At 37.3% G+C, this 27,468-nt stretch overlaps 1 protein-coding gene across 2 annotated transcripts in view; it reads right to left on the bottom strand.

The window, feature by feature from the left end:
• The window catches only part of LOC128242963 (uncharacterized), a 63,974-nt gene that overhangs the window by 6,016 nt on the left and 30,490 nt on the right, over positions 1-27,468 (bottom strand). For both annotated transcript variants that reach the window (XM_052960421.1, XM_052960429.1), the window contains exons 7-16: positions 27,254-27,365; positions 27,070-27,105; positions 24,532-24,731; positions 24,171-24,285; positions 20,119-20,244; positions 16,692-16,966; positions 16,199-16,350; positions 8,426-8,561; positions 5,179-5,290; positions 2,009-2,056 (exon numbers count right to left, since the gene is read on the bottom strand). In XM_052960421.1, coding sequence (XP_052816381.1) covers positions 2,009-2,056; positions 5,179-5,290; positions 8,426-8,561; positions 16,199-16,350; positions 16,692-16,966; positions 20,119-20,244; positions 24,171-24,285; positions 24,532-24,731; positions 27,070-27,105; positions 27,254-27,365 — 1,312 coding nt within the window. The remainder of the gene's footprint in view (positions 1-2,008; positions 2,057-5,178; positions 5,291-8,425; positions 8,562-16,198; positions 16,351-16,691; positions 16,967-20,118; positions 20,245-24,170; positions 24,286-24,531; positions 24,732-27,069; positions 27,106-27,253; positions 27,366-27,468) is intronic.

Genomic DNA, 27,468 nt, shown 5'->3' with positions numbered 1-27,468 from the left:
ATGGTGATGTCACTGAAGATGGTGAAGCCACTGGTGATGGTGATGTCACTAGTGATGGTGATGTCACTGGTGATGGTGATATGACTGGTGTTGGTGATGTCACTGGTGATGGTGATGTCACTAGTGATGGTGATGTTACTGGTGATAGTGATGTCACTGGTGATGGTGATGTCACTGGTGATGGTGATGCCACTGGTGATGGTGACGCCACTGTTGATGGTGATGGTAATGCCACTTGTGATGGTGAAGCCACTGGTGATGGCGATGTGATTGGTGATACCACTGGTGATGGTGATGCCACTGATGATAGTTATGTCACTAAAGATGGTGATGTCACTGGTGATGGTGATGTCACTAGTGATGGTGATGTCACTGGTGATGGTGATGTCACTGGTGATGGTGATGTCACTAGTGATTGTGATAGTGATGTTACTGGTGATGGTGATGTCACTGGTGATGGTGTTGCCACTGGTGATGGTGATGTCACTGGTAATGGTGATGGTGAAACCACTGGTGATGGTAATGCCACTGGTGACGGTTATGCCACTGGTAATGGTGATGTCACCGGTGATGGTGATACCACTGGTGACGGTGATGCCACTGGTGATGGTGATGTCACTGGTGATGGTGATGCCACTGGTGATGGTGATGCCACTGGTGATGGTGATGTCACTAGTGATGGTGATGTCACTAGTGATGGTGATGTCAATAGTGATGGTGATGTCACTAGTGATGGTGATATTACTGGTAATGGTGATGTCACTGGTGATGGTGATGTCACTAGTGATGGTGATGTTACTGGTGATAGTGATGTCACTGGTGATGGTGATTTCACTGGTAATGGTGATGCAACTGGTGATGGTGATGTCACTGGTGATGGTGATGGTGATGCCACTTGTGATGGTGATGCCACTGGTGATGGTGATGTCACTAAAGATGGTGATGTCACTGGTGATGGTGATGTCACTGGTGATGGTGATTTCACTGGTGATGGTGATGTCACTAGTGATGGTGATAGTGATGTTACTGGTGATGGTGATGTCACTGGTGATGGTGTTGCCACTGGTGATGCTGATGTGACTGGTGATGGTGATGGTGAAACCACTGGTGATGGTAATGCCACTGGTGAAGGTGATGCCACTGGTAATGGTGATGTCATCGGTGATGGTGATACCACTGGTGACGGTGATGCCACTGGTGACGGTGATGTCACTGGTAAGGTGATGCCACTGGTGATGGTGATGTCACTGGTAATGGTGATGGTGATGCCACTGGTGATGGTGATTTCACTGGTAATGGTGATGTCGCTGGTGATGGTGATGTCACTGGTGATGGTAATGTCACTGGTGATGGTGATTTCACTGGTGATGGTGATGTCACTGGTGATGGTGATGTTACTGGTGATGGTGATGTCACTGGTGATGGTGAGGGCACTGGTGATGGTGATGTCACTGGTGATGGTGATGTCACTAGTGATGGTGATGGTGATGCCACTGGTGACGGTGATGCCACTGGTGATGGTCATGTCACTGGTGATGGTCATGTCACTAGTGATATTGATGTCACTGGTGATGGTGATGACACAATGTTGATGGTAATGCCACCATTAATGAAAGTGATTTTGATAACACTGGTGATTTCCTACTACATTGCAGATTGTTATGTAACTGGTGATATCACTTGTGATGGTGATGCCATTGGTGATGACACTGGTGATGGTGATAACACTAGTGATGGTGATGTCACTGATGACGGTGATGCCACTGGTGATGGTCATGTCACTAGTAATAGTGATGTCACTGGTGATGGTGATGACACTGGTGATGGTGATGTCACTGTTAATGGTGATGTCACTAGTTATAATGATGGTGATGCGTGCACACATTATAACGTATTGCATGACAAACATTTACGAAATAAATACAATGCATGTGATGAAATGAACATTAAAAAAGATTTTCTGTCTGCATGGGTTCTATGCATATCATGACATCATATCATATGCTACCTGTTCCAGTCAAGCAATCCTCATACAGCGCCCCGTCTATGTCTGGGTCTTGAAAGAAAATGCACATGCATGTTTAGTACGGTCAGTTATCAGCAACGGCATATTTATGTTTATCACGGTCAGTGATTAGAAACGACACATGCATGCTTAACAGGTCAGTAATTAATTATGACTTGTGCATTCTGAACACTGTCAGTGATTACAAACGACACATGCATGTTTTATGCGGTCAGCTGTATAGTTTAAGGCAGTCATTTTTCTGTAAACACTACGTTTTCTTAATGTGTTTCCGATTTGGATGCGACAAAACGACCCTTGGGCACGTAAGGAAGTCGACGTACAATCTGCGCAACGTATCCAATGGTCGGCGTTTTCAATTTAAACAGGACACATGTGATTGATACATTCAGACCTTAACTTTTAGATCAAATTTAACTTCAGATTTCAAAGAAAGAACATTTAATCAAGACACAGTGCGTCTTTGTTTATTGAAGTCATGACGCGCAGTTTGACGTAAAATTATTTCTAAAAACATCGCACTTTTACGTAGTTTAAATGAGTTTGTATTTTGTTTCCTCAAACACCTTTTAATATGATCGGACTTTGTTTGTACAGTTTTAAAATATCCTTATTAAATATAGTTATACACACTTTAAAATTGATAAAGTCGCTAACCTTGAGGGCGTGGGCCATTATTAGCAGCGTTAAATTGAGGTAGTTGTAACTTATGAGTCAATTACCGACAGTGCATGGAATTTTTTAGCAAGTGTTATTAGGTTAGTTCTTTGAAAACCGAAGAAGCTTGGGCCATTTATCAATATCAAATTGAGAAAATTATAGTGTGTAACCATTAAGCGACATGTTATGGACATTTATTAACAGTGATTAAATTAAAATCGTTATATTTGTGTAGTCGCTAACCGAGAGGACATGGGTAGTTTTTCAGCAGTGTTAAACCGTGGTAGCCATAGTTTTGTAGTCACTAGCCGACATGGCAGGAGGACATTTATAAGCAGTTTTATACCGTAGGAATAATAATGCGACAGTGCAAGGGATAATTGTTTGAATTGTTATACCGTACGAGTATTAATTCGACAGTGCATGGCACATTTATCAGCAGTCACGGTTATTGTGAAAGTTATGTCTGTAGTCACTTACCAACAAGGCATGTGACATTTACCAGCGGTGTTATTTTGAGAAAGTTATAAGTTTAGTTCACGGAACATTTATCGACCGTGCTATAGTGAGGAAATGCTGTTTTTGTGATCACTAACCCACAGACCACGGGATATTAATCAGCAACGCTATTTACTGATTTCATTAACCGAAAGTGAAGAGACAGGTGCCGGCTTCAGTATATTTTTGTAGCTACTAACCGACAAAAAGTGGACATTTATCGGCAATATTGTATTTTGAAGCTACTAACCGACGTTATGTGGACAGTAATTGGCAAAATTGTTTTTGAAGATACTCACCGACAATATGTGGACGTTTATCGGCAATATTGTAAAGTGTAGCTGCATACCGACAATAAGTGGACAGTTATCGGCACTATTGTAATGTGTAGCTGCTAACCGACAATAAGTGGACAGTTACCGTCAATATTGTATTTTGTAGCTGCTAATCGACAATAAGTGGACAGGTATCGGTAATAGTGTAGTGTGTAGCTGCTAACCGACGTTATGTGGACAGTAATTGGCAAAATTGTTTTTGAAGATACTCACCGACAATATGTGGACGTTTATCGGCAATATTGTAAAGTGTAGCTGCATACCGACAATATGTGGACGGTTATCGGCACTATTGTAATGTGTAGCTGCTAACCGACAATAAGTGGACAGTTATCGTCAATATTGTATTTTGTAATGCTAATCGACAATAAGTGGACAGGTATCGGTAATAGTGTAGTGTGTAGCTGCTAACCGACAATAAGTGGACGGTTATCGGCAATTTTGTATTTTGTAATGCTAATCGACAATAAGTAGACAGTTATCGGCACTATTGTAATGTGTAGCTGCTAACCGACAATAAGTGGACGGTTATCGGCAATATTGTATTTTGTAGCTGCTAATCGACAATAAGTGGACAGGTATCGGTAATAGTGTAGTGTGTAGCTGCTAACCGACAATAAGTGGACGGTTATCGGCAATTTTGTATTTTGTAATGCTAACCGACAATAAGTAGACAGTTATCGGCACTATTGTAATGTGTAGCTGCTAACCGACAATAAGTGGACGGTTATCGGCAATATTGTATTTTGTAATGATAACCGACAATAAGTGGACAGTTATCGCCACTATTGTAATGTGTAGCTGCTAACCGACAATAAGTGGACGGTTATCGGCAATTTTGTATTTTGTAATGCTAACCGACAATAAGTAGACAGTTGTCGGCATTATTGTAATGTGTAGCTTATAGCCAAAACTAAGTGGACGGTTTATTTAAAATATTGTATTTGTAGCTGCGAACCGACGATAAGTGGATAGGTATCGGCATTATTGTAATCTGTTGCTGCTAACCGACAATAAGTGGACAGAAATCGGCAATATTGTAATGTGTAGCTTATAGCCAAAACTAAGTGGACGGTTTATTTGAAATATTGTATTTGTAGCTGCAAACCGACAATAAGTGGATAGGTATCGGCATTATTGTAATCTGTAGCTGCTAACCGACAATAAGTGGACAGAAATCGGCAATATTGTAATGTGTAGCTTATAGCCAAAACTAAGTGGACGGTTTATTTGAAATATTGTATCTGTAGCTGCTAACCGACAATAAGTGGATAGGTATCGGCATTATTGTAATCTGTAGCTGCTAACCGACAATAAGTGGACAGTAATCGGCGATAATGTAGTTTGTAGCTTCTTACTGACAAGAAGTGCACAGTTATCGGCAATATTGCAGTTTGTAGCGGCTAACCGACAATAAGTGGACAGTAATCGGCGATATTGCAGTTTGTAGCTTCTTACTGACATGAAGTGCACAGTTATCGGCAATATTGCAGTTTGTAGCGGCTAACCGACAATAAGTGGACAGTTATCGGCGATCTTGCAGTTTGTAGTGGCTTACCGACAATTAGTGGACAGTTATCGGCGATATATGTTTTTTGTAGTGGCTTACCGACAATTAGTAAACAGTTATCAGCGATATTGTATTTTGAAGCTACTGACCAACACTGCCGGGGGCAGTGGACATGGCGCAGGCTCCCTCCTCGTCCGCGAGTCCATCACAGTCGTTATCCTTCCCGTCACCAGACAGAAGCTGGTCCGATAGCTCGCACACCTGCACATGAGATTGTATTTATATGAATTTGAACGAGGTAACACGTAGTCATATACATTTGTATTGCTTAAGGTCGATTATGAATGCTACTGTTTACATATATTTGCATGTTTAGTTTGACTATGTTTGTTTTGTATTAACTATATGCATAAAGTCTGTGTAAGAATTATTTGTTTAGACGAGAAACGCTCTGAATATATTCAAACAATTCCTCTTTCTACTTCTTATTCTATTAGAACGAGGTAAACAGTATTTTTCTGTTTAACATTTGGATAAAAAAGTTGGGTTGAGAATATTTCCAAGTAACGTATTTAATCAACAATACGATGGAAACTGTCGGGACAGGCCCAGTAGTCAAACAAATAACAATGACATCGTTAAAAGGCACAAGGTCAAGCCAAACTTACACTTAACGAGATGCACAGAATGTCCATTTAAATTAATGTTTCAAGGAGTGAACAAATCATTGCGCTGGCAATTTACTACATTTAAAATATATTGTAAATAAAATATGTAATGCAAGAAATCAAATATATAAATGTATGCGTTTCGCTAGTTCGCCTCTATGTGATATTTACCTTATAAAATACCTCATTTATCCATGTATGTATTGGAATGAGTGAAATAAAGAAACCTTGACTTGTCTTACAAAACAACACAGACAAATGACACATACAAACACCATATACATAAAGCACATACAAACACCAGAGACATATAGCACATACAAACACCAGAGACATATAGCACATACAAACACCACATACATATAGCACATACGAAACACACCAGACAGATAGCACATACAAAATAACACAGATATAAAACACAAAAATAAAACACCATAGACATGTAACACAAACAAAACACCACAGACATACAACATATACAAAACACCAAAGATATATAGCACATACAAACACCACAGACATATAAGACATAAAAAACACCACTGACATATAGCGCATATAAAACACCACATACATACAACACATACAAAACACCAAAGATATAAAGCACATACAAACACCACAGACATATAACACATTAAAAAACACCACAGACATATAACACATTAAAAAAACACCACAGACATTTAACACATTAAAAAACACCACAGACATATAACACATTAAAAAAACACCACAGACATATAACACATTAAAAAACACCACAGACATATAACACATTAAAAAACACCACAGACATATAACACATTAAAAAAACACCACAGACATATAACACATTAAAAAACACCACAGACATATAACACATTAAAAAACACCACAGACATATAACACATTAAAAAAACACCACAGACATATAACACATACAAAACACCACAGACATATAGCGCATATAAAACACCACAGACATACAACACATACAAAACACCAAAGACATATAGCACATACAAACACCACAGACATATAACACATTAAAAAAACACCACAGACATATAACACATTAAAAAAACACCACAGACATATAACACATTAAAAAACACCACAGACATATAACACATTAAAAAACACCACAGACATATAACACATTAAAAAACACCACAGACATATAGCGCATACAAACACCACAGACATACAACACATACAGAAGAATACATACATATATATATATAACACAAACAAACACCACAGACATATAGCACATTCAAACACCACAGACATACAACACATACAAAACACCAAAGATATATAGCACATACAAACACCACAGACATATAGCACATACAAAACACCACAGACATATAACACATACAAACACCACAGACATATAGCACATATAAAAAACCACATATATATAACACATGCAAACACCACAAACATATAGCACATACAAAACACAACAGACATATAGCAAATAACAAACACATATAGCACATACAAAACACCACAGACATACAACACATACAGAACAGTACAGACATATAGCACATACAAAACACAACAGACATATAGCATATACAAAACACAACAGACATACAACACATACAAAACACAACAGACATATAGCAAATAACAAACACCACAGACATATAGCACATACAAATCACCACAGACATACCGCACATACATCAAAACAGTTTAAATAGCCGATTGCCCCATTGGAACGGCCAGTGATACAGGAGGTCACTGGGGGTAAACCCTTTTTTGATTACGCAACCTCACTTATTATTGTTAGCAAGGTGTCAACTCAACTCTTTAAGATATTTGGTTGTCTAAAAGAGATTGGGGAACTGCTATGAAACTGTCAATGGTAACACTCAATGGATTCACTAAGAGCTGAAACTAGTTTAGAAGCACTCAACCTCACACTTGCCTCAACATTCATTGATAATTGCATTTATAACTTAAAAAATGAATCATAAACATAGTCGGTAGCTATACATTCTTTATCTGCATATGTGAACACATGGATTCATATGTGACATGTGCTTCTTATTCCTCATTAATTTAGATTTCAAAGATATCAGTTTCATTTTAGTTATATTATAGATATTGTTAGTTTGGGTTTTTTAATTTCGATTACTCTTCTTTTAATTGAGAGTCGATAGAGGGAAAGACAATGTATACCAACGACTGTGTGATTAACACACGTTCTCGTTATATGTTTTAGTCAAGTTTTTTTCCGCGTATTCATGCAATACGTTACTTAATTTCCATTAAAATTAAAAACGTTATTTTCAAAGTTAAAGGGAAACTCTTATTTAAAAAAATGTCACGTTATTTCGTGATCACGTGATATGCGTGGCGACAATGATCATCATCACGTGATAAGCGTGGCGACAATGATCATCATCACGTGATATGCGTGGCGATAATGATCATCATCACGTGATATGCGTGACGACAATGATCATCATCACGTGATATGCATAGCGAAAATGATTAGTTTAAGATGAACGTTAACGCTGTATAGCGTTAGTATGCATATATATATATATTACGCGTACAATGTCGTGTATATCCGGACATATTACTAGGCTATTGTGTATTATCTTCGCTCTAAAAGTCACATACATTGTGTATACTCGTACATCGGAACTATAAATAATCAGCATGTCATATGTGTCTTTTAATTCTTCGTACAAACAAAATTATAAACAAAAGGTCTCACATCATTGGTGGTGTGGTATTTCTGGTCATTCTGTAAGACGTATCTTTGGTTGTTTAAATCAAACATATAGAGCCAAAACACGGGTGCTGTCGGCGTAGAATTGCTGTAATGTGTTCCGTTTGCATCCACACCAACACTGAATTGAAAAATAGTTTATAAAGACATATAAGGTCTCTAACTTGAGAGTGAGAGTGAGAGAGAGAGAGAGAGAGAGAGAGAGAGAGAGAGAGAGAGAGAGAGAGAGAGAGAGAGTTTGTGTCAGTATTGGCTTAATAGTAAGTGATCGTTCACATCTTCCCAATATGCATGTCATCGCAAATATACTTTGCATTTAATAAAAGAGCCGTTTTAAGACTTGCCCGCATTGTCTAATCCATCGAAATGGTGTATACGGTGTATATGTTGTGTACTAGTATATGACGGTTCACAATGTCAGAAATAGTTATTGGACTAGGGCACTTGTGGCCTAGTTCATAGCCATAAACGCGCTATCTGCATTCTCAAGCCGCATCTGGGGGTTCACTGACGTAATGTATTCATACGCTGTATTTTGATTGGATTGCCGTTAGCGAATTTGAATAATCAAAGTAGTACCAGAACTGATTACAATGAAAACATCCAATAAAAATAGTTCTCCTAACAATTCAAGCTAACTGTATGTTCTTTTAATGAAACACAAGAAATTCATACGTAGCGAGTGAGTTAATCGGGTTAACTACATGAATATTCTTGCATACGGTCTGATTATATGCAATAAGAATATGAACATATTGGAAAAGTACGCATCGAAATTTTTCCGTTCAATGCTCTGTATTGATAGACTGGTACCCTCTTTCTCTTTTATCCGAAAAGAAACCAGTATCAGCTAACCGCGGTGCCCGTCGCGCATTCGAAATGTCTTGTGAATTCATACGTAAAGCGAATAAAGCGTGCGGTCTAAGTAGAAAAACAACCAGGAAAGTTGGTTTAAAAAAAAGTATCGTTATCCTTTGCATACAATGTTGGTATTCCGAAGTCGGTCCCTGTTCTTTTTTTCGACATAATTTGCATGTTTCCGTGCTATTTTCTTTTCGATACAAAGTTTTTTAACTAATCATCGCATGGCACTTAGCACATTTTTAAATGCAACATGATTTTTGGTATTTATTGTTCATACTATTAATGTTAACTAAAAACCATATGTCGCGTACCTGTATAACTTTATATTTTTGAGGAAAAGTAAATCAGGGTAGCAGTCTACTTATTGACCTCAAAATTTACTCTGATCAGAGCGGCCGAATGATTCAGACATACATGTATGTTATCACTACTTCCGGATGCTGATGATGTGAATTTCATAGTGTTTTATTGTGGAAATTTATCAATAAAGCCGCCATTGAATGATTACCACCATCAAACGGATTTATTTTCATATTACCGTGGGTAGCATTTTTAATTTGACACGCAATTTTCAAGCAATACCAAGTTCGTTTGAAAAAAATCATGTGATTTCAATTTTGCAAAATGGAGATAAAAAAATATCAAATATGCGCATACTTATTTATGAAGTTTCATTCTAAATGAAGCCAAATGTATGAATATGTGCACAGCATTTGTGAATAAGATGATTGTTTACCTATGTGCATAAAAGGTCTTGGAGCCACTCTCAGTGTAAATACATGACATTGTGATAAACCATCGCCATTGATAAAACAATCTTGCATGCTCAATTTTGATTTCCTCTCTTACCACAGGGGCAGGTTGCGTTGTTTTGACACAAAAGTTTTGATAAAGTTATGGCTCCTTAAACAGGGTCATGTCGGCAAATATATGGAAATTCAGGGTCGAGTCGTCACCCTTTACAAAGATAATAAAATAAAAATTAAAAAAAAATATATAGTTTGCCAATTATCACAAGTTACAGTAACCACACCATATTCTTACTAAAAATTGATAAAAAAGCAACAACAAAAACAACAAAACGGACAGAGGCGTGGTGTGTCAAAACAACACAACCTGCCCCTGTGAAATGCACAAGTCAAAAATAAATATCAACATTAAAGTTATGGAAGCCAGAACTAGTGTCCTCGCAATGCCGGGTGATTGCGGTGGTTTTGTCTTCCCTCAAAATATATCGGGGAATTGCTCTTACCTTAGATCCACAGGGTGCTGGGGGGTATTCACGGGATTTTACCACCAGTTCGTTCTCACAGGGCAGGGATTTTACCGGGGATTGGCTGGACCGAAAGTCAAAGTACCTGCTGTTCCCTGGGGTGGGGGGGGGTATAATTGACTGGTGCATACTTTACAAGTTCTTTTTCTGAAGACGCTTTGTGCTCACTTTTTGTTTTCTAGCCAAGAATGAAAATCAAAATCAGTCGGAGATACTGTATGGTGATGCATTGTTGTTGATAGATCAATATAAATTTGTGAAATATTTGAGGGAAATGTATTTGGTTAAATAATTTACAAGTGTAACTTTTGAGTTTTATTTAACAATGCAGTGCCGAATATTGTGGATATAGAATTGAATTTGTATTAATTAATCAGTTGACTTGTGGCGTTTAGGGAACGAAATTAAAATCAAAATATTCAATAAAGTTCCCTTATCACCAAATGTTGTGGAATAGTGAAGTAATGAAGATTTAACCTCACAACAGTCTTTCTCAAATGCTGTCCAGGCTTTTTTATGCTTAAGAATAACAAACCTCGCGATGTCAGACCAAAAATCATTTTGGCATGAGATTGGATCGCTACATGGATCATTATGCACCAGTCAATTGTAACCACGGCTCCCACATCCGGGGGTATACCGGGGAATAGCCGGCGAAATGGGCCATGTTTTTACCTTTCAGGTGGCCCCGCAGTGCCAGGTCTTCCCGGAAAATACAGTGTGGATGGGGCTTAACATAATGTCCCTTGGGTGCGGGGCATTTGGTGGGGACTTGACCATCAGATTATCTCCGCAGGGCGGGGATTTTAGCTGGGGTTGGCTGGACCGAAAGTAAAAGTCCCCGCTATTCTGGGACCGGGAGGAGGCATGGTTACAATTGACTGATGCATTAGCTTGTGTATTCAGATAAAGTTAAGAATATATATATTTATTTATATAAGTTATACTTTGCAATCTAAATCAAAGATTAGAAAAAGGTAACCTGTATCAATAAATGCAAGTATACATAAATGACTTTGCAAATCTTTATGTATCATCCACATATGAGTACCTTGCAGGGTGAATGTTATTTGTAAAAATTATACTTTAGTGAGCTTTCAAGATTACCTTTCCAATCGCATACACAATGCAGTTTGAAATCTGGATAATTTAGACAAATCTTGGTTGTAGACCATTTCTCTTAAATATTTGATAAGGTACTATAAGGTACAGTTTAAAGGGGCTGTACTCAGTTAATGATGAAAAAGCAAAATTTTAAAGAAAATTGTAGAAAATTGACATAAACTTGATATCGATGTTTACAATTAATGCAAACTTACTAACTGATGATCCCCATAGTTTACAAATGATTTATTAATAGCAGTTATTTCAAGTTTTTCCATTAAAAAAAGATTACTAGGTATGTCTACCGAGTAGAATTCATTCCTTATGCGTGATCTGCCGTTGATGTTATTACATGATATTAGCGAGTTAGGTATACATCTGGAAAATTCCACCCAGTTAAAGTAAGTCTTCATAGCATAGTGGATATGACACTTCACTGCATTGTTTGTTTGTTTTTTTGGTATTTTATTTACAATAACGATATCAAACAGTAAAATATTTTATTAAAAAGTGTCCTTAGATTCGTTACAGGAAAAAAAAACTGTTTTTGTTGCCAATCTGGTGTACAGTCCCTTGCATAAACAACAAGTGAAGCCAGTGCTGTATTAATTTGAGACAAACAAAAAGAAGACAGCACAAAGTTCAAAAAGTTTGACCAATGTTACATAAATTATAAATTTGCATGCGATTCAGACAATTTTAATGCTAGAAATCACAAAAAAATCATTCCCTTGAATTATTCCTGTCATAGTTTAAAGCTGCACTGTCACATATTTACTGTTTTTACAACTTTTTTGTCTTGGAAAGAGCAAATTTTTTGCGTAAATATCTTCAAACCAATGATATCAGATTGCTGACAAATAATCAGCTCATAGTTTGTCATATTTCCGTTCAAAAATTAATGTTTTATGGCTTAAACCATTACTAACAGTTTAAGAATAATGCTTAAAACATCATTTTTTTAACTTTAATATAAAAATCTGCCATCCAAATTTTTTTCAGCAGTCTTATATAACTGGTTTCCATGGATGTTCGCAAAACTCGTTCCAAGACAAAAAATATAAAAAAGTTGTCAAAATGAGAGTGCAGCTTTAAACTCATAATAAAATTTCAATGCACAACATTTGACATAATTTTAAACAGATGAACAAATGTTATTTTTAAAAAGCACAATATATCCTTTATGTGACCTTACATTATAATGAAATTATTCAGATCATTATTATGTGACTTTCTTGTACTTAAATGTGAACAAGAAAGCTTGGGATTGAACACTAAATGAAACAAGAATGAAATTAAATGAATCACAAAATATCATCAAAGTTATACACACAAATGTTCTTTGATATACAAAAAACGAAACTTTTTAGACTTTCAAAAATTTAACATTTACTAAATACGGTTATATAAAATGATGAATACATTTGTAGGATTTGATATCCTACTAGATGTAACTCGTTCATTTTTCTAAACTTTCTCTCAGTGATGTGGAATAAATTTTATTCACTGCAGTTGTTTTCTAAGTTTATGCAAATAAGAACAATTGAAACAACTCATTAACTACTGTTTATCAGTGCAGATTGTGGGAGGTCATGGTTGATTTCAATGAACCACCAATAAGCCCTGCCAAAATTGGATACTGATTGGTCAGTCAGGTGCTTTTGGTAAGCATGATTAGCATGAATGTTAATTTTAACCATCATTTATGAATGTTTACAAAATCATTGAATATTGAAATAACAAGCGAAATGTTAGTTTGAATAATGAAAGCCATGAAATATGTGAAGTATTCAAAAAGAGACCATTTTTTCAGCTTGTGTAAATAATGAGAAAATTGTTAAGTAAAATTATTTATTGTTTATCTGGAAATGTTGAAATCTCATGTTTAGGCCTATAGTGATCATACTTGATTGCTATGTTATTGGCACTTATTGCAATATGTTTTATTCATTGCAATATTTATGTAAAATATTAATTATTATGTTGACTTAAGTTTGTAGATAAAAACTAATGGTATAGGTCATGTGAGAATGATCTTGCAAGTCTTTAAAAACCCTTTTGGTATTGTGATTTTTTTGCTTCAGTCTTGTACAGTTTAGCTTTTGAAGATTTTCAAAGTAACTGCAAAACAAGTCCAGCACGCTGTCTAGAAACACTATGTCAAACCCTGACCAGAAATAATTTCTTGTCTTTTCAAATTACCAACTTGGCAATGGTTTTATCATAACATGGGATATTGGTTTTAAAGAACATGTTAGTGTTATTGTATGTGAAATGAAATATCATTAGTGGTACTAAATTGAACATAATTTATAGTTCTCATTGATATTACACATAGCCCCAAGTACATGTTGATCTAAGATTTAAGGCTTGGATGGAGTCAGGGCAAGAAAAATGCATATTAATAAATTGTACTTTCCAACGCAAGAACTGTTTGTTTATTAAAGTAAATAAAGCAATCCCCACACCAAGGAACTGCAGTATTGCTTAACCAGCTTAATGTCATAATTAACATTATGAGTTGGAGTTCAAATTGCTGCAATTTAAGGCACATCTAGTTTGCAGAATTATTCAAACTCTGATTTAGCAACCTTAATATAGTTATATGAACTACTTTTGCGAAATGAAAGCTTTTTTAGATTTACAAGGACGGGTGAAAAGTATTTGCCAAATGAACTGCAACACCTGATACCTGTTGCCTAGGAATCCAACAAATTCTTGGCACTCCAAATGTTACAGTACTATTTAATTTTGAGTGCCTGAAAAGAAAGATTCTTGATTCTACATTCAACATCTTCTTTCTGTATGACATATTGGACCAGGAGAATCATGAACCTACAACCTTTTGCATCTATTGAGATAGGGAGCTATCAGGACAGTGACAGATAACAATACAAGAATGGCCAACTGCTGCAATTATTGAGTTATCTAATGCATACAAATTAAGATGGAGAAAATAATTTTTAATTTTTCCAAACTACTTCCTTTAGCATCTTGTATGTAGTTGTCTTTTATAATGATTGTTCAAAGTTACAATGGCCCTGTGGGTTAAAGATGCTCTGTCCACGGGGTAACAGGTTTTGTTGTTCCTGCGTTTTGATCCAGGGGGTTGTATTTAACTCAAGTAGATTTTTGCAGATTCGGATTTCACAAGGCACAAGCTGAGTAAAATCAAATCTACAAAAAACTACCAGAATCAAATATGACCTTCCGCCATATCCGGATCAAAACGCAGTACTAATAACCCTTTTATTATATACATTACTGATTAGATCACTTAGAAACCACATCTTTGCATAATAAATTTCATTTTAAGGATGCACTCATTGGTTTAATGACGTCAATTTAATATTGCGCAACATACTTGTTATGACGTGACGTCGCAAGAGTGGTATATGGCCGTATTGCACTGGAGCGGAATATGGGTTAAAGTATTTTGTGATATGTATTGCATGTGGATTGATGATGGGTATATAATAAAGAATACAATTATGTTTGGTATTCCATTCTCACTAGCAGTGTGATGAACTGCTGACACCATGTTATGAAATTTGATGGTCAAAGTATTTAAAAGACATTTCAATATTTCATACTTTAAAAATGATATTCATCTCATCTTAGTCTGCTCAACATGCTTTGCTATGTACAAAAGTCTGCAGCAGTAATATGAATAGCATTAGACAGAAGGCAGTGCCTAATATGTATCAACAGCACTAAGTTATCATGGTAACATGTTATATGAATTGAATACCAAGCACAAATTAAGAGGGAGAAAATATTTTTTTCTCTTTTTAAATAAAAACTACTTCCTAATAGCACTGTGTATGCAGTCTGACATAGGTGTACAATGTAGATGTCTTTTACAAAGATTGTTCAAAGTATGGCCCTGTGGTTTAAAGCTCCCCTGAAAAAGAGGTGACAGGTTTTCTATATAGTATATAATTACATCATTGAAAATCTTCACAGACCTTTGATATAAAAGGATTTGATCAAATTAAAGAAGTATATGTGCCCCCCCCCCCACCCCCCCCCCCCTCACTCTACACACACTTAACTAGATTTTTCAAATTTCCTTTGCAGCTTGCAAGCAGTTTTAGTCTAAAGTTTAAGCTAGCCCATTAAACAGTGACCCCTTGTGATGTGAGCCGATTTTTTCAATGCTTAGAATATGGTTGTCAACATTCCCCTGAACGAAGCCCTAGTCCATCAGTGCTTTCAGCACTTTGATATATAACTACGCTGCAAGTAGATTGCGAAGCAATATCAATTTAGCAGTTAAACTTAATTACTTTACTCTTGGGAATCTTATTTATGCAATAATACACTTCACCGACAATCAATTTTAACTTAGTAAAACAAAATGCACGTTAAACGCTACAATTAATCAAAACTATTAATTATAATCTTAGGAAATACTTCGGCCGATGTACCAACATACATCCGAGGTTGTTTTCGATGGAAAATGCCTGAATGTGTTCCGAATGCGCACTGACCTATTTATAGCAAAGGCTACTCACCTTAACACGGAGCTTGCTGACCCCGGGAGCTGACTGGAAGTGATAGGGTTGTATTTGTCCGTGGCAGGAACTATGATCTCGTGGTATCTCGCGGCAGGAGTTTGCAAATGTAAATGTACCTGGACAGGCTTGCTGGCCTCGATTTCATACAGCTAAAATATACAAATTACAGTTTTCATTCATAAAACGTCAATTTTCACAAATTGGGAGTTTAAAAGTTCAAATAACATATTGAATCATTCTCCGGAACACGCACATGCTCTAGGGTAAACATACCAACACTTGTCTCCAAGGACTTGAACAAACACGTATGGAGATTTACATGGAAGTCTTTATTTTTTGTATCATACCGAACGATTCCAAGACTGATTACTGCAACACTTCAGGTCTTTGGAAGTCAAGACCTTTGTGTTAGATATTGTGAAAATAATAATTATTGAATATATATATATATAAAAACAACGGGCGTTTCTGCCTGCCTTGGAAAACCTACCATATCCAGGACCATGACACGAGTATGTATGCCAGGAGCGGCATTGAAAGTGTCCAGTTTATGATAGTCTCCTTTGATGGTCACAACGGTGCTATCAGCGCTGGTGATGATGCTCAACTTAGCCCAAACAACGACCGATAGCCTGGGGATGAAATGATGCTTTCCAAGCGTGTCTCGTGGCGGGATTTGCACACTCGGCGCGGATACACCTATGGTTTCTGGCGTTCCACAGAACACAAGCATCGGCTCGTATGCCCGGATGATGAGCGGAAAGGCTACAATTGTTAAACATTATGGTAGTTGTAGATCCCTATATACCAAACTGAACAAATCATTATAAAACATAAGTGATGCCGATGTTAAATTGATACCTTGATGCTTTGTGGAGTTTTATTTTTATATTTCGCACGTTTCATATTCATAATACAAACCAGTATTACCAATCTTTAGTGGCGACGGTAAGTATAATGAATATACATCAATCAAGCGATCGTGATTTCGTGCATACAATTTGTGGTGCCGTATAACTCGAAACACTCTTAAATTATGTCATTACATATATTTATAAGATTGAACGCTTCCTACCTATTGTTATTGTATATTGAATAAGAGAGTTTACAATAACACCCAAAGTTGTCTGAATTACAGTTGTGTTTTTTTCCAGCGTATAAAAATATAAACTATATAAAAATAAGGTTCCCCTGTTCAAGCCCTGCCTCGGATTAGAAAACTTACAGAGAGCGATTACAAGATGACAAGGAATTGTGCGATTATTGGTACGAGTTAGTCCGCTAATGAGATCAGTGAGTGTGTGTGTGTGTGGGGGGGGGGGGGGGTCATCTTCCTTGGGCACATGCAAGATTAGGTATTTATCAACACAATGCAGTTCATCTGAAGAGTATCAAAAGACCATCTCATCTCACTAAAGCTAGAACGATTGTCGTAGAACACTCGCACAGTTTCTTAGATTGTCGCAGAACACTCGCAGAACACTCGCACAGTTTCTTAGATTATCGCAGAACACTCGCACAGTTTCTTAGATTTTCGTAGAACACTCGCACAGTTTCGTAAATTGTCGCCGAACACTCGCACAGTTTCGTAGATTGTCGTAGAACACTCGCACAGTTTCGTAAATTGTCGCCGAACACTCGCACAGTTTCGTAGATTGTCGCAGAACAATCGCACAGTTTCGTAAATTGTCGCCGAACACTCGCACAGTTTCGTAGATTGTCGTAGAACACTCGCACAGTTTCGTAAATTGTCGCCGAACACTCGCACAGTTTCGTAGATTGTCGTAGAACACTCGCACAGTTTCGTAAATTGTCGTAGAACACTCGCACAGTTTCGGAGAGATGTCGAACACACTCCAAGATATGGCGTGATACGTATATTTCCTTTAACTATGTCGTAATAAGTCGTATAGCCCCTGTCACACTGCAGCAAGTTCCGGCTACGAGTTATTGCGAGATTCAACTCGCCTAAACTCTTCAGGAGTCGTTTTGGACTCGAACCCTTGTTGTTACATATCGAAGACATGTCTTCTCATAAAGAAAGCATTCAGCAAGCAGTGGCGAGAACTTTAAACGGTCTATAATTGTCGTACGAGTTTTCATCTCGTGCACATATCGAATACATGTAGAAGGGGTGTCGAACAAACTCGAACACTTGTGGTAGACATGTCTTCACTTGTCGCCGCTTCTCGTCGCGTCAAGAAGTCGCTCGACAATCTACGAGTTCAGAAGGGCATTATTACGGTCTCTGTTCGAGATTCGTTCGAGTTGTTGTGAGTTTGTATGTACCCCTTCGACATGTTCTCGAGACTGTTGCGGTTTCCGGTGAGTTCATATATATGAGTGACCATATCAATACAAAGCACTGCATCATTTTTCCTGAAGGTTTCAACTAGTAAAAATCACTGTTTAACAAGGGTGAACCATTGTTAGACTAGTCATGCTTAGTCATAATCTATGGCCTCACCCAATATCTTTTGCGGGCTCTCCTTCTTCTGTTTGCCTGTATTGTAAAAGCTGAGCAATCGCAAACTCATCTTCTGTATCACCTTCTTCCATCTGGGCAAGAAGTTCAAGGTTTCTAAGTATATCTGCCATTGCTACGAAGCGTCACCTACGCTGATCAACTGGGATTTGGTCCTGATGTGCAGCATCATCTGTATGTATACCCAGTTCGCCATGTATCGTCCTATCTCGTACACTCTCGTAGCTCACTCTAAAAAACTCGTGATGATATCGTGCACATATCAGCAGAACTCGTAGAAATCTCTGTGGTTGTCGAAAGAGTGTCGTGCACAGATCGTACCGATGTTGCTTAAACTCGAAGAATCTCGTACTACTCTTGGTTTTACAAGCAAGACAACTCGAGCAGGTCTCAAGCTGATGTACCTAGCATCAGAGTTCGCGAACATCTTGTGGCGAGTTATAATTCACCAGCACTCGTTGTAAATCGCGGGTCCAAGTCGTGACAGTGTGGCAGGGTCCAAGTCGTGACAGTGTGGCAGGGTCCAAGTCGTGACAGTGTGACAGGATCCAAGTCGTGACAGTGTGGCAGGGTCTAAGTCGTGACAGTGTGGCAGGGTCCAAGTCGTGACAGTGTGACAGCATCCAAGTCGTGACAGTGTGACAGGGTCTAAGTCGTGACAGTGTGACAGGGTCTAAGTCGTGACAGTGAGACGGGGTCCAAGTCATGACAGTGTGACAGGGTCAAAGTCGTGATAGTGTGACAGGATCCAAGTCGTGATAGGGTGTTATGTTATCCGCATGATGTCTTACTTTGACATTGCGCGATATACTTTGTAACAGCGGTAGTTTGAGCGGCAAATGTACGACGATGTACGCGCGATTTGCGAGGTAAGTTTTTACCATTTTAAATTTTACGAACGCACTTCCATGCAATATTCAAGAAACGACGAAATAGTTCGAATGCACTGGATCAAACGACATGTTCCAAAGAGCATCCTCGGCATCCCAGTGTATTCATAACATAATAGACACCCTCGGCAAATTAGCGAGCTAAACTTCATAATGCTAGAATATTCATATAGCACTTTCCGATCCAATTGCCGATAACAAAAAGGTAATGAAATTTGACAAAATAGTTGATGTCCTGCCTAAAACGCTTTGAAAGCCGCGATCTCATTAAATCATTTTTCCGAAAATCTTGTTCTATTCTGTACCGCATGAGGTGTGTCTCGTGCTACCAATAAAGCAGCTGGATTTTACCTTATCAATTATTCATGAGAACGATATTTTTTACAGCCGATTCGCCCAGGGTGTCATGTATGTTATGAATACGGTGGGTGCAGAGGACTAACAAGAGAGGCGTTATGAACTTGTAGGTACTCATAGCTATAGTCGAACCAGTGTGTCAGGGGCATAACGAATGTGAATTAATTTGCATCAGACAAAGTAACCTGTGGAAGGATCGGCCGTAGATCCTGATTTGGTACTGTAGGTTTGAACATCCACTTGTGCTTGATCCCCGGGCCTCCAATGGAGTTCAGTCTGGTGGGCATATACCGTGCACGTTGTATTAGGCACTGAAAAAGAATGCATAGTTTAATCACCGCGAACATTGTATTAGGCACTGAAAAAGAATACATAGTTTAATCACCGCGAACATTGTATTAGGCACTGAAAAAGAATACATAGTTTAATCACCGCGAACATTGTATCAGGCACTGAAAAAGAATACATAGTTTAATCACCGCGAACATTGTATCAGGCACTGAAAAAGAATACATAGTTTAATCACCGCGAACATTGTATTAGGCACTGAAAAAGAATACATAGTTTAATCACCGCGAACATTGTATTAGGCACTGAAAAAGAATACATAGTTTAATCACCGCGAACATTGTATCAGGCACTGAAAAAGAATACATAGTTTAATCACCGCGAACATTGTATCAGGCACTGAAAAAGAATACATAGTTTAATCACCGCGAACATTGTATCAGGCACTGAAAAAGAATACATAGTTTAATCACCGCGAACATTGTATCAGGCACTGAAAAAGAATACATAGTTTAATCACCGCGAACATTGTATCAGGCACTGAAAAAGAATACATAGTTTAATCACCGCGAACATTGTATTAGGCACTGAAAAAGAATACATAGTTTAATCACCGCGAACATTGTATCAGGCACTTGAATAGGTTCACTGAATCTCTAAACATAAACAGGTGGCAATATGCATACGTCTTGCGTTAGTCATTCCTGAATTATTAATATCTCGTGATAAATTCTCGTGCACTTTGTATCTTCCACGAAAATGGCATACAGTGTTAAATATGCGTTAATATCTTAATGAGCATTCAGTGTTAATCCTCGTACACCTGGTATATCTGATACAGTGTCATATAATCATATCCTTATCTACAAGCATATGCAACTGAAAGAATATACAGTGTTTAATCCCCGTGCACTTGAGATCTGCCACTTAAAACATAGAGTATTAATTATTCGTGCACCTAGCATCTGCCACCATTTGTTATGTTATGCTCTGGTCCGTTAAAATACGTACTCATTATAAATGCCACTTAAATAACATTTTATGTTAAGTTCGCGTGCACTTGGTAACTGGCCCGTTAATAACACTCGGTTTTAATGTCGCGTGCACTTGGTATATGCCACTTTAATATTACCTTGTGTTTAGTTCTCGTGCACTTGGTATATGCAACTTAAATAACACTATGTTTTACGTTCTTGTGCACTTGGTATATGCCACTTAAATAACACTATGTTTTACGTTCTTGTGCACTTGGTATATGCCACTTAAATAACACTATGTTTTACGTTCTTGTGCACTTGGTATATGCCACTTAAATAACACTATGTTTTACGTTCTTGTGCACTTGGTATATGCCACTCAAATAAAATACATAGTGACGTTCTCCTGCAATTGATATATGCCACTCAAATAACATTCTGAGTAACGTTCTCTCGCACTTGATATATGCCACTTAAATAACATACTGAGTTACGTTCTCTCGCAATTGGTATATGCCACTTAAATAACATACTGAGTTACGTTCTCTCGCAATTGGTATATGCAACTTAAATAACATACTGAGTTACGCTCTCCTGCACTTGATATATGCCACTTAAATAACATACTGAGTAACGTTCTCGCGCACTTGGTATATGCCACTTAAATAACATACTGAGTTAAGTTTTCGTGCACTTGATATATGCCACTTAAATAACATATTGAGTTACGTTCTCGTGCACTTGGTATATGCCACTTAAATAACATACTGAGTGACGTTCTCGCGCAATTGGTATATGCCACTTAAATAACATACTGAGTTATGTTCTCTCGCAATTGATATATGCCACTCAAATAACATACTGAGTTACGTTCTCTCGCAATTGGTATTTGTCACTTAAATAGCATACTGAGTTTAAGTTCTCGTGCACTTGGTATAAGCCATAAGTTTGGTGTATGCAAACGAATGGCAAAATTGACATTCGAATATTCGGTAATTCTTTTAAACGAATATTCGAATATTCGATTACGAAAATACATATACAGTTGTAGGAAACTATTATAATATTCGCTCAAGTGATTGCTGGGGCATTTTAGCCCTACTTTGTAAAATTACTACGCGCGGCGGAACCTGAATTTCACCAAATGAGCCGCTGTAATTCCTCATTTGAGAATGACAAAAAGTAGTACATTATGAACAAAGAAAAAAAGCTTTCATTTATATTCCTGTGCCTTCATATTTGTAAACAACGTGAATTCAAATGGATTTCTGGTCAAATGGCGGTATACGCCAATGGAAGGTCTTTCCGTAGGACGAACAGCCTCGTTCTGGGATTGACCTGTACTAAATAAAACTATGGAAAAGCCAAACCAACTCAGTTTATTCCTTAATTGGCAAAGGCATGTCCACCCCCCACCCCCCACCACCCAACAAAAAAAATATAATTGATTAGTGTATAGTCATCACATTCACACCTCTGGCAGTTTTGGTCAATCGTTGTAAAATCATGCCAAACGGACTTAAAACACAACAACAGAGTTGTAGGCAAAAGGTTTATTATTTTTATTCAACAACAAAACATCGAATACTCGAATGCCGATTTTGACATTCAAATACCAAACGTTTGATCAAATATTCGAATATTCGTTTGCATCCCTAATTTAAACTTTAAGAAACTTATAAATACGGATAATAGAGTACACGGTCGGTATTCATAACACATCTTAAGCCATTTCTTTTATTAGTCAATTGCTTAAGTTAAGTATCTCACCGACATTCGACATTAAATAACATTCTATAATAACATATTAATTCTATCATAAACTTATAAAACCTGAAATAATTTATGTTTATTGATTTTATTGAACATACAAACAATTATGTTAAAAACTCTTATACTTTTTTATAATATGACATAAAAACATTTAGGAAATAGACTTGCAATAAGATATTACTTAAGAGGTTTTATGAGTACGGCCCAAGATGTTTAACTTACTATTGTTTGTTTAAGCAATTCCATTCAAAACAAGATAATTGTATGACAGTCTTGTTTTCAATATATATATTCAGAACATATTCCAACTGTCAATTACTCAAACGTGATATTTACAATCTATTATAAAAGTGAGTCTGATTCCGATTTTTTATTCTTAATTGTTGAGTGTATTATTTTGTGACATGTTAAGTAACTCAGATACTGATCATTCAAATTATAGTGTTGAATAATTTAAAAATTCTTCAAATGATATGGCATTGTGTTGACTCTCAAAAATTATTTATAATCATATATAGCGCATTTTTGGATGAATTCCTACCTACCGAGGCTCTATGTTGGAATTTGACTCATTGACATCTATTTGATATTTATCATTTGGTCTCATTTCGTCAGTCCGTTCATGCACCGAGATGAGTGAATTTAAAATCTTGACTTGACTTGACTGTAACACAAAAATATAGATTATATAAAAGTATGCGTCTGGCAATGACAAAAATAAAAACTGATGGAAGGATGCGTTTGTTTTCCATAACATTGTACAAGGAAACTTTAAGCAAACCATCAAATTGTTAACCACTGGCTTAGGCTATGTAACTTTACATTTTCATAGCCTCCGACACTATATATAGAATGTCGGCAGGCTTTTTCTGGAAAAAAGTTCGTTCTGTACCAAAAGCACTCACCGTCTTACACCAAGAATGCGTTCTTGCAGCAATGCGCATAAAATATTGTGAAAATGAGTCCAAATACTTGCTCTAAGTTGTTTCAATAGTTCTGTCATTCGCCACATGACACGGACAAGATATCTGTCTATATAATGCCAGGATGACACAGATCTTTATAAAGAATACAACATGTAACGTTGAGTAATAACACCTATTCGGGGCGTAATTAGCCCTTTAAACAACTGGGTCTAAAACCATGCCTTTTTAACTCATGTAAATGTCTACAACACTCTGAAGTCACATGAGACTTACGTATATGGTACGCGGGTCCTGCCACGTCCACGGGTATAAGTTTCACCCCATTTTGCCCCGAGGTGTCATTAATGAGTGCAAACACAGACACTTCGACTGTTGCCTGCAGTAACAACTGAAATAAAAAGATCAAAACATCTTTAATTGACTATACCTATTTTCAAGTCTTACAGTTATCTGAAAGTTTTCTAAATGTTTTCTTACTGGAAGGCTATAGATGATATTTGATGGAAAACACCTATGACTTTTTAATTGATTTCATCAACTGTTTACCAAAAGACGGAAGAAGTTGGATATGGATTTGTAATAACTACGTATTCGATAAGATTTTCTTTCTGGCGACAACGCCTTCATTACTTACCATAGTCGTATCTGTAGGAATATCTGATTGAAGCGTTGCTCTTATCCAGGAGCCGTCTGTTTCGCAAGTTACAGGCAACTGGGTACCATCGGGTTTCGTCAGGTTAATGGCATTCGTGTCCGCCGTGTTGACGTATATCTCGCATTTGTTACCACTATTACAGGGAACCACGAACATTTGTCCAAGGCCGTCTGCGTCGCCTAGCAACCATAAGTATGATTATTAATTAATTTAAATTAACTAATTAGTTACTTTAAAACCGTTTCGAATAAAGTTTACACATTTTCCGCATATGGGGTTAGAAAATAAACGATACAAAAAAGGTTTCTGTACGATGAACAGACCGACTCACCTAAAGTGTCTACTAGCCTAGCCTAGAGTGACCACTATTCTAGAGTCACTAGCATATTGTATGTACTAGCCTAGCCTAGAGTGACCACTATTCTAGAGTCACTAGCCTAGAGTCTCTACTAGCATTGAGTAACCACTAGCCTAGAGTCACTAGCCTCAAGTGTCAACTAGCTTAGCCTAAAGTGACCACTAGCCTAGCCTATTGTGACCACTAGCCTAGAGTGTCCACTAGACCAGCTTAAAGTGACCACTAGCCTAGAATGACCACTAGCCTAGCCTATTGTGACCACTAGCCTAGAGTGTCCACTATACTAGCTTAAAGTGACCATTAGCCTACAGTGTCAACTTGCATAGCCTATAGTGACCACTAGCCTAGCCTATTGTGACCACTAGCCTAGACTGTCCACTAGACTAGCTTAAAGTGACCATTAGCCTACAGTGTCAACTTGCATAGCCTATAGTGACCACTAGCCTAGACTGTCCACTAGACTAGCTTAAAGTGACCATTAGCCTACAGTGTACACCTGTCTAGCCTATAGTGACCACTAGCCTTGCCTATTGTGACCACTAGCCTATTGTGTCCACTTGCCTATACTTGCAGTGACCACTAGCCTAGAGTGTCCACTAGACTAGCTTAAAGTGAGTACTAGCAGAACCTATAGTGACCATTAGCCTTGAGTGGCCACTAGACTAGCTTAAAGTGACCATTAGCCTACAGTGTACACCTGTCTAGCCTATAGTGACCACTAGCCTTGCCTATTGTGACCACTAGCCTAGAGTGGCCACTTGCCTATACTTGCAGTGACCACTAGCCTAGAGTGTCCACTAGACTAGCTTAAAGTGAGTACTAGCATAACCTATAGTGACCATTAGCCTTGAGTGGCCACTAGACTAGCTTAAAGTGACTACTAGCCTAGTGTGACAACTAGTCTAGCCTAGAGTGACCAATAGCATAGCATAGAGTGTCCACTAGACTAGCTTGAAGTGGCCACAAGCATAAAGTCACTAGCATGGAGTGTCCACTAGCGAAGAGTCACTTGTGTTCTAAGTAAGTACTTGTTATAAATTGTTGATTTCAGGTAGACGATCACTGAGAAGTGTATGCGACAGGCTTTTACTTTCGATTTGTTAATTTTAACTTATTTTTTTCGGATACATTGTACACGGCAAAATACAAGTAATTTCTAAAATAAAAAAAATATATACATATATATATTTATATTCATGACATAAACAATATATTGCTTGAATTGTTTAAACCAAACATTATTTATTTCAAAAGAGAAAACATAATAATATTAAAATGAGACACTATCTTCGACATTTTGACAATTTTGCTGAACAAAACCCATGATGTCACAAATTTTATTGACGAAATGATGAAGATGCATCTGGCAAAATTTACACCAATCAATTTGGACTTAAATACAAAAAGTTTCAATATGGAACTTGAAATCCGCGTCACATAATTAAACTCAGTTAGTTTATCGAATATCAAAACTAAAAAAAACAAAACATATATACCCGTATATATATCAACACGCAATCATAGTCAGGAGCACATGTATATGTCCCAACAAAAAAGGGGGCATACAGATGTCCGTGCGTCATTGCATGCGCCCGGGCCAACGCAGCTGTGTGCATACTATTATTTAGGTGGTGAAGTTGTGCACCTGGGGTCCCCCGGCCCCACTATACAAAGTAAACCCAGAGTTGTGACAGTTAATTAGCAAAATCTGGCCTTGGGTCGCTAAAAACTACAAATCAATATGACAAAAAGTCATAAAAAACTAATGGTAATGCTCTTCAAGTGATGAAAGTGTGCACCTGACGTTTCTTTTCTAGATGCACATAGCATATATGAGTTATTGGTACTTCAATAAGCAAAATTTGACATTTTTGGACTTGTTGAGCTTGTGTCGCTCATAATTTCAATATTATAAGTCACACAGGCATGAGAAGGTTACTATAATTTGGTGTCATTAAGTTGTGAAACTTATAGTTTGATGCACATATATGGAGAACGGACACACCAATAGCCCCCGCTTTTGTGACAAACGCGTCATGTGTGCACCCGTGTCCTATGGACACATTTCTAGCTGCCATTTTGTAGGGTCTTGACCTCTTAAGAAGTGTAAAATATCTTATTTATTGTTATTGTAAAACAGACAAGTTCGTTATTCATACCTGAATATACTTTACTGCAGTCTTTATCATGAATATCTGGAAAAAAGAAAATACAAGTTAAATACTAACATGACTAAAATTGCTACTTAATCATTTTAAAATTGTTTGGCAAAATAATGGAAGTAAGGCACTTAAAATTACAAAATGAAACTTATAAACATAAGACATGCGTAAAGCAGCTTACCAAATTTGAAATCAGCTTTTCCTTCCAAGCTTGACACTACAATGTACTTGGGTGGCTGCGCTGCTGGTAGTGTTTTGAATGTGAACGTATTGCTACTGCTAGCCGAGAAGTCCTGTAACCAATACGAAATCTGAGATTACTTTTACGAAATTGTGTAGTCGTAGATAACTAATCATATTAAGTAAGAAGTTCCTGTGTCCACTTTTCTGTGCCAA

This window comes from Mya arenaria, chromosome 2, assembly GCF_026914265.1.
Source record: "Mya arenaria isolate MELC-2E11 chromosome 2, ASM2691426v1".
NCBI classification, from domain to species: domain Eukaryota; kingdom Metazoa; phylum Mollusca; class Bivalvia; order Myida; family Myidae; genus Mya; species Mya arenaria.
This window is presented reverse-complemented; position numbering and strand designations above follow the sequence as displayed.